We start from the raw sequence: 9,387 nt of genomic DNA, 5'->3' as shown, positions 1-9,387 counted from the left end.
ACTATATTGAACTTTTCTGTGATTATATCGTCATTGTCGTCCGGATCTGCGATGTAGGAGAGAATAAGCTTGATGCCTTTGGCGACCTGTTTAGCAGTCGGGCACGCGCAGCGAAGGGGCGCAACGAGTTTAATTCCAGGCGTTAAATCGTTAATGTCGTACCTTGGATTCTGCTCTCGCATGGCCTGGCAGGTCGTGAGGCCCTCAAATGTCTGGTTCGCGAAAACGTCGGTTGCGGGGCTTCGAACCTGCGACCTGTTGTATCGAATCCATGACAAACTGTAAGTTCTCAAATCCCCATTCCCTGCACAACAGAATTATCACATTGAATTTCAAATCCAAAAACCATAATCGAATCTTTACTACTATTTAATTGAAAATATAATGGGTCTTACCTGGAATAAGTACTGTTGGCCGAGCTGCTGTCCAGTTTATTCTGCAAGCAAAGCTTATTGGACATGGAATATTGCTTTCAGTGTTTTCCTACGGGGAATATACAAATACTCATCTACATCGAAGAAGAAAGTCCAATTCGCCATGAATTTGTACCTGTGCAAACTATCGTTCACAATAAGGAACTGATTATGGTAATACCCATCATATTGTTCCTGCTCTGTTACATCCTGCAATGTCACTCGACCTGCCCTGATCCATGGCTCCAACACCTTTCTAACCTGGGGATGCACTCCACCTGCATCGTGAAAAACAAAATGCGACCTAGGCCCAAATAATTTGGCATGATAAGCCATCCACTCCCTCATTCTCTGAGCACTCAGGTCACCATACAGGGAGGAACCACAGTAGAGATAATCATAGGGAGGAGCCTGGCTATAAACAGAGCCATTGTAGCTACCTTTTTCTTCCTCGAGAGCAACGATCCTCTCTGGTTTTCCAAACTCGTCGCCATGGATTGCGTGAAGAATGAGCTCTCCACCATTGTCATCGGTGCCCACGCTCTAGCATTTTGTAGGCCTTGCCCTTTATTAATCTTCCAGAAGACGAATTCTTGGGGATGCATTCACATTCAAATCGTGGCTTTCCATAAACATGGAGAGGCTTGGAAGCGAGCCCAACTACAGCAAACGTGGCTGGACCTCCTCTGTAAGCGCCCATTTGGATAAACAAGTATGCAGCGCTCCCATAAGGACGAAACACCCTCTTGTTCGGATCTTCTTTCACATGAATTAACTCAGTGATTCTGCTGGTGCTGTTCATGACAATACTAGTATTATGCATTTTACTTGCCATGATCATATCCTTCAGCTCTGTTTTTCTGATTTCGACACTGTATGCACCAGGGTTCGAATCTCCCTGGAGAAATGCTTGTGCCAGAGATTTACAGGAGGAGAAATCTTGTCTTCCAAATAGAAAATAGTGGCCTGCTATAAGCAAAAAACCCATAATTATAATCGTCTTCATGAAAAATTTAGCTCCCTTGCAGCTTGAAATAAATCCAGGGCCTGGATATTCCTTCTCTGTCTCTTTCTGTTTCTCCATTGCCATCGCAAAATCGAACACAGGGCACCCCTAAAATCTAGAATTCTCTGTCACATCTAAGCCCAGAAGAAGACGATTAAATTAAACAGGGCAAGGCCTTTCTGAGCGGGAGCCGGCAGTCTGAGATACCAATTATCTCTGGAAAATGAAGGCAGAAAGACGCGCAGGAAAGTTCTCTGGCTTTTCTGTACCGTCAGGATCAACACAGAGGCTGAAACATCCCAGGTATTCCTATACGGCATATACTGGATGGTTCTTTGATTTCTTATCTTTACTTACAACGTATTCCAGCTTCGTCGCTCGATCATGGCGATCTTAGGGTGCAGGTAACGCGACACTTGGTATCCATGCGGTAGCATGAAGTCCAGCGGTCCAGCTGTGGCGACTTTTATATATTTATATATTCTAATTGTCATATTATTTTATTTAATAATTTTTTATATAACTTTTAATTATTCGTTTTTTCTTTTTATTACTAGCCTGTTTATTACCACGTCCGTATTTGCCCAGTCTTGATCCGACCATCTCTCGTTAGACTCTCGGTTTCTTGCCATGGGTGTGTAAAACACACCCTCATTGATTCTTTTGAGCAGATCTTTTGATTGCCATGGGCTTTTGCATGACGATGTTTTTGTTTAAGTGACTTTATTTCTCTGGATTGTAAGGTGTGCTTGACTCTAGCAATTTGTTACTTAGCATGCAAGCAATTGCTGTAGGATAATTTCTCTACGTTGAGCAAGTTCCTTGGGTTAATTTCAGTGCATACTTTGAACTTTAACTTGATGGAATTTGTTCTTGTGCCTTATACCGTTCTGAATTTTCTTTTAAAGCATTAATGTAGCATTCCTATTGACCGAAATTTGGCTAAACTTCTGTTTTGCGATTGTGGCTGGCAGGCTTACATGTTTAAGTATGATTCAACTCATGGGGTATACAAAGGGAGCTTGAATATTGTTGATGATACGACTCTTGAAATTGATGGTCACAGTATTACTGTCAATTCTAAAAGGTATGCCCCTTAACATTAACCAATGTGTAAATAAACACTGATAATTATGATTTAGAGAATAATGATGCTATGATCTCTTGGAAACCACTGCTACAGGGATCCTTCAGAGATTCCCTGGGGTAACTATGGAGCTGAGTATGTTGTAGAATCATCTGGAGCTTTTACAACAACCGAGAAGGCTTCTGCACATCTTAAGGTATATTTTTTGTGGTAATTTTTGTACTTTTTAAGTTTGCATCTATAGTTTTCCATCGACAAATGCACTTAAGATTGTTGCATCTATATTTTTCCATCGACAAATGTACTTCCTGCAAACATTGTCATTGAGTCATAACTATGTGTCAAAATTAGCTCACCGTAAAAACTGAAATGAATACTCATGGACTGGCTACAGGTGGTGAATGAAGAATTTGGTATTGCTGAGGCCCTCATGACCACTGTTCATGCAACAACAGGTAGGCATGGGCCTCTTTGTTTTAAGTCCTCAATTTAAAATGATAATAAAGTTGTTATGAATTTCTTATGTTATTATCTGATGTGTATTCAGTTCTTGTACCTGTAATTTGTTTTTTGTTAAATGTATATATCTGACAAAGAAATGAAATTTCTATAAATAGCTACAGGCAGTTGGGAAGGTCCTTCCAGAGTTGAATGGAAAGCTAACTGGAATGGCTTTCGGTGTACCAACACCCAATGTCTCAGTTGTGGATCTGGATTTTTTGTTCAACTTGCATTGTATGTATGATGCAATCAGTTTAATCTTTTGCACTGGGACTGCAGGCAGCACTTGTTAAGGAATCGGGTGTATCTGTCAACCGTGTTGTGTGGAGTCCAGATGATTTGCATTTGTGTTCAATGCCACAGTTGCTATTAAGAATTTTTAATATAGCATAGTTGAACTATACATCTCCAAGTTTTGAATCAATCTTACAAGTTTTGAACCTGATATTTTGAGGCCTGTGAAGAAGGTTATGTTTGCCATGGGTTACAGTCACTGAGATAGCCCCCGGGGAACTTGCTGACCATTGCTGAAGTTTGTTACCTGTCATAAAGGTCGGATTCACATCAAGGAAGTTCAGTTTGTTGCATGGCCTTGTTTCTCATGTGACTACAATGGGGCCTTTGATTTTGCTACATTCATCAAGCTGAATTTAGTCCATTGTAGTACAAGAAAAATACTGATGGGATTGTCCAGTGACTACAGTAGTTTTCCAGTTTTAAGGACTCTATGACACTTTTAAAGAATTATTATCGCATTAAACTTTATTTTAACTTTTCATATTTGTCAAGATAAATTTTCAGTACTTAAGGGTCTCTTTTGAGTTTCAGGTAATTTTTGAAACTTCTGAAAGAATAAGGTTGTTTTCAATTGTAACTCTTCATTTCTTTTATAATGGTGAACAAAACAAGGAGATATGGAAATTATGATCATGGAATTGCTCAATGTTCTTGTGTATCTTGTTGTATATTAATAGTAAATCCATAGATACCTGCATCCTGGTAGATTGCTCGAGCAAGCTGCAGCCTTTGCTTTTGTCCACCACTCAAATTGATGCCTCTTTCACCAATCTCTGTTTGATCCCCATGAGAAAACAATTCTAGGTCTTTCTTCAGAACAAATGCTTCAAGTACACCTTCATACCTGGTTTTATTCATCTTGTTCCTGAATAAGATGTTATCTTCAATTTTCCCACTTTGAATCCATGGAGACTGTGGAACATAAGCTATGGTACCACTGACCTTCACAGTGCCTGCCCTGTTCAACCCTTCTCAGCTCTTGGAGCCTACGTAGATATATGGTTTCCCAAGCTGCTGGGCTCCAAAATACCATTGTCTCTGGGCCAATGACTCAATCATCTTTGCACCAAAGAAAACAGAGGCCAGCACATAGCCTTCATAGGAAAAATGCTCTGTTCCTCCCAAGTACTCTACGAACAAGTTTATCAGATATGGACCTATATATGTTGCACAGCTAAATATGGCTGCAAACAAAGCATTGATTATCATTCCCTTCCAAACAGATGACAGAATGGCCTTTAGCATTGATGGGTTCTGTATATTTGTCTCGACCTTTTGGCAGCACCAGTTGGTTTCAAGTCCTCGATATGACTCTTCAGCAGTATCCTTGCCTGCAACATTTGGTACGTCATCAACCTCTAAAGTCTTCAGTTCAGTTTGTTGCATGGCGTTGTTTCTCATGTGACTACAATGGGGCCTTTGATTTTGCTACATTCATCAAGCTGAATTTAGTCCATTGTAGTACAAGAAAAATACTGATGGGATTGTCCAGTGACTACAGTAGTTTTCCAGTTTTAAGGACTCTATGACACTTTTAAAGAATTATTATCGCATTAAACTTTATTTTAACTTTTCATATTTGTCAAGATAAATTTTCAGTACTTAAGGGTCTCTTTTGAGTTTCAGGTAATTTTTGAAACTTCTGAAAGAATAAGGTTGTTTTCAATTGTAACTCTTCATTTCTTTTATAATGGTGAACAAAACAAGGAGATATGGAAATTATGATCATGGGATTGCTCAATGTTCTTGTGTATCTTGTTGTATATTAATAGTAAATCCATAGATACCTGCATCCTGGTAGATTGCTCGAGCAAGCTGCAGCCTTTGCTTTTGTCCACCACTCAAATTGATGCCTCTTTCACCAATCTCTGTTTGATCCCCATGAGAAAACAATTCTAGGTCTTTCTTCAGAACACATGCTTCAAGTACACCTTCATACCTGGTTTTATTCATCTTGTTCCTGAATAAGATGTTATCTTCAATTTTCCCACTTTGAATCCATGGAGACTGTGGAACATAAGCTATGGTACCACTGACCTTCACAGTGCCTACCCTGTTCAACCCTTCTCAGCTCTTGGAGCCTACGTAGATATATGGTTTCCCAAGCTGCTGGGCTCCAAAATACCATTGTCTCTGGGCCAATGACTCAATCATCTTTGCACCAAAGAAAATAGAGGCCAGCACATAGCCTTCATAGGAAAAATGCTCTGTTCCTCCCAAGTACTCTACGAACAAGTTTATCAGATATGGACCTATATATGTTGCACAGCTAAATATGGCTGCAAACAAAGCATTGATTATCATTCCCTTCCAAACAGATGACAGAATGGCCTTTAGCATTGATGGGTTCTGTATATTTGTCTCGACCTTTTGGCAGCACCAGTTGGTTTCAAGTCCTCGATATGACTCTTCAGCAGTATCCTTGCCTGCAACATTTGGTACGTCATCAACCTCTAAAGTCTTCTTGTATCCCATGGCAAACAAGGGGTTGAGCCAATGGAATTTCATCAGGCTCCAAACATTGGCTCTGGAATATGGAGTCAACTGATTAATATGGCATATCTCATGTTGAGGATTTTGTTCCATGCTGATATGGCCATTACTAGAAAGCCACTTTGGTTGTGGGGTTTTATCTAAAAGCGGCTGCTGAAGATCATGTGGGGAAAACAATTTAGTAAATTAGCTTACATTGTATTGAAGCTAGAATGAACTGAGCTACTTAGGAAAAAATTACATTGCAGTTATGGCTAATGTTTTCTTTTTCTCTCGAATTATTCTAAGTGAGACCTTGTCCATTATAACTTCTTCTCCATCGCTCTCATTTTAAAGAAACAGGTTGGTTGCCCTTTTGAGGATTTCAAACCTATATCTTGTTGCAATACTATATATAAGATCTTAGCTAAGGTCATGGTTCCTTGTTTAGAGCCCATCCTTAAATCCTCCACTTTGTCCCAGGCAGATCATCTATCTAAGAAGTGCTGGAGTAAACTATGTAAAGAAGCACTGGAGCTCTCAGCTGGTACTTTTAGTATATGCGAAATTGTTGATGGCACTTCCATGGAATCAACAGACATCAGGGTATAGAGTCTTCGGCAGAATCTTTCGTTTGCAATGTTGAAAACAGAAGAGATTTTCGTTCTTTGTGGCTATCAGTGGACAGCCAGATGGATTTTTGTTTTCGTTTCTGTTGTATTCAGATTTAGGCAAGGCAAACAGAAAATTTCTGCGAGACCATATTGAACTAAACCCATTGAATACACCAATCTCTACAGGTATGACAACCGTGTTGTGTGGAGTCCAGCTGGCAATTTGTTTGGTAAGAAGTTACATGTTGAAAGCTGTTGCACAAGCATTGTGTCTTTTCCAGCTTTACATTGTTTTTGCACATGCAGTTAAATTGATTTGTGTTACTTTTATTATCCCTTGATGTCAACAGGGGTTGCCTATTCAAAGCACATAGTGCATACTTACACCTATAATGGTGGTGGAGATGTACGACAGCACTTGGAGGTATTTGATCAATAATTTTACTTTTCTTTCCCAGAGTAATAGCATACGCATACTTAACATACGAGCTATACAGGTATGATAAAGACTAGGTTTCTGACAGTTTGTATCCCTAAGTTCAGCTGATGTACTCTGCCTTCGTTTTGTAATCTTGGCTCTTGTCTTCACAGACTCAAAGGGGCACCTAATTTCGCATTTACTACTGCCGCCACATCCATCATTCCATATGCCATTTGCTCCCCATGTCAGATCGATCACCTAATTGCACCGATCGCTCACTTAACGTAAGGTCTTCGTTTTATGCCCATCATTAAATACTGGCCTGCTCCAATTTGATCTTCAAGATTTCTGCACCTAGATATTGACATAGATTTCCTATCGGACCCAATCTACCACCAAGATTTCCCAACGTCAGATACATCACCTAATTTCGCATTTACTTCTGCCGCCACATACATCATTCCATATGCCATTTGCTCCCCATGTCATATCGACCACTTAATTGCACTAATTGCTCACTTAATGTAAGCTTTTCGTTTTATGCCGACCATTAAATTATGCCCTGCTCCATCCGAGCCTCAAGTATTTTAGCTCCATACACACTTAAAACCACCGTACAAACACATTGAACTTTTGTATAAATTGGCCTCTTCTGCACCTGGATATTCACATACACCTCCACGCTTCACATAACATGGAATCCATTAGCATAAGCCAACTTACTGAACTCACATCATTGTTTCTCTTAGCACTTATTCTCATGACTCTTCTGATTATTGACATCGTAAAAGTCGAAAGACAAAGAAAAAAGAAACCAAAAAAACAATAACATCTCTTTTGCATCATCTTACGCATTGTCTTATTTCCCCGCTTCCTTCTCTGTTACAGGTGTACGACGGATGCTTCAAATATGCATTCGGGTCCGCCATCGTGCTGCAACTCGCATTTTTATGCTTCTATTGTCTCTGCTCGACTGCGGCACTAATGTCCTAATTGTTAGCATTCGTGCTTGTCTTGTATTCTTCACATGTCTTATTTCCCCGCTTCCTTATCTATTACAGGTGTACGACGGATGCTTCAAATATGCATTTGGGTCCGCCATGGTGCTGCAACTCGCATTTTTTATGCTTCTATCGTCTCTGCTCGACTGCGGCACTAATGTCCTAATTGTTAGCATTCGTGCTTGTCTTGTATTCTCATGTCACTATTTCTACTCTCTCTTTCTGAAAACTACTTCAAATCTGCGAGGAGTAACTTACTCCACTATATCTCCTGCTATAGCATGAAGAGTTTCTTACTGGGGAGAAATCTTGTAAATAGTGAAATTAGTTTCCTGTAGCTGTCCAGGGTAATGAATTGTCTTATTATGATTTCTAATTGTCAAATGTTAGCAAGTTTAAATTAAATTGAAACGAGCCTATTTGCAGGAATACATTTCTTCTGCCTTGCAAACATGCCTTTTTATCCTCAGATTGTCTTTTCTTTCCTGTTTAAAACTTCTGGTATACAGAAGCTGCATTTTGCTCTTAGCTCTTGCTAGCACTTCTTAAAGAAGCCTAAAGAAATGTTAGGCTTGAGATTTCCGGGAAGAAAACCTGGTTGAAAGCCAAGCTGCTTATTTGCGTTCAAACATCAACTCTGAATCTCCTGATCTAGTTCGGAAACTGTCGGCATATAGTGCTGCTATACGAATTCAAAGGCGGCTAGATAGAACTATGTGCAGGGACTAGCTGCTTCGCAGCCATCCTTGTTTTAAATTGGTCTCACAATTTTGTTCCAGGTTAAGGGAATTGTATTTTTTTCTTTACCATTTGGTAAATGCTACTAGTGTTATTTGAGCGGCTCAAGATAAAAGAAGACATGGATTTTCATGCCACAAGTAATTTAATGATTGGGTTTTGGTTTTTGTAACAAGTCCATTCGAGTAACTCAAGTGGTTGCACTATGATAAATAGGGTCCCTTATAAACTAGTTTTCATTTTATTCTCTATCCTTGCATCACAACTCCCAACTCGGTACAATGTTTATTCTTAAAGCCAAACAATTCTTTCACTTGATTGACTTTGTTGGAACCTTAATGCTCTAATCACATGCATTTGGTTTGATTTTAGGGTTTCTTTGATTGCATGTCGAATCGATGGTTTTTCGCTATACTCATAGGGTTTGAGATGAATATCTATCAACATATAGTTTTTCTAAGATTGTTTCCCTATTTTCATCATGCAAGGAAAGTTAACAACTTTTTGTGTTGCAACCATGTCTCGAGTTCTAACATTTCATGTGGCTATTGTTATTTTTATTTAGAATGTGAGATTGGCATGAACGGTTGACCTTTGACACATATCATACAATTTCCTTTCAATGTCAATATAAGTATTATTTCCATTGCAAGTATTCCTTCTCATAGTCGTATGGAGAGAATATGTTTTAATTATTTTGTCTCATGCATTTGAATACCAATACTTTGCTCTTATACTAAATTTTTTCTTAAATTTCATACTTGTTTTAATTTATATATTTATGGGGTAAATGAAAAATCGTTAATAGCTAGTTCATTTGTTGCTTCTGTAAATCTA

At 39.1% G+C, this 9,387-nt stretch overlaps 1 protein-coding gene across 1 annotated transcript; it reads left to right on the top strand.

Annotated features, from left to right (window-relative positions):
- Positions 1-2,387: 2,387 nt before the first annotated feature.
- On the top strand, positions 2,388-8,015 carry LOC149157886 (glyceraldehyde-3-phosphate dehydrogenase GAPCP2, chloroplastic-like). The gene is made up of 4 exons (XM_089437674.1): positions 2,388-2,506; positions 2,603-2,702; positions 2,901-2,961; positions 7,873-8,015. Exons 1-4 carry the CDS (start codon positions 2,400-2,402, stop codon positions 7,968-7,970), a joined length of 366 nt encoding a protein of 121 aa, XP_089293800.1. The 5' UTR covers positions 2,388-2,399; the 3' UTR covers positions 7,971-8,015.
- The last annotated feature ends 1,372 nt before the right edge of the window (positions 8,016-9,387 follow it).

The sequence above is a fragment of the Pinus tabuliformis genome, chromosome 5_2, assembly GCF_031772625.1.
Source record: "Pinus tabuliformis cultivar Carrire ecotype Pingquan chromosome 5_2, CPIR1, whole genome shotgun sequence".
Taxonomy (NCBI): domain Eukaryota; kingdom Viridiplantae; phylum Streptophyta; class Pinopsida; order Pinales; family Pinaceae; genus Pinus; species Pinus tabuliformis.
This window is presented reverse-complemented; position numbering and strand designations above follow the sequence as displayed.

Bases quoted from the DNA above. Each gene is read 5' to 3' on its own strand.
- LOC149157886 (XM_089437674.1), top strand. From the start codon at position 2,400: ATGTTTAAGTATGATTCAACTCATGGGGTATACAAAGGGAGCTTGAAT. The intron at 2,507-2,602 runs GTATGCCCCTTA...CCACTGCTACAG, and splicing joins ATTACTGTCAATTCTAAAAG to GGATCCTTCAGAGATTCCCT. The intron at 2,703-2,900 runs GTATATTTTTTG...GACTGGCTACAG, and splicing joins AGGCTTCTGCACATCTTAAG to GTGGTGAATGAAGAATTTGG.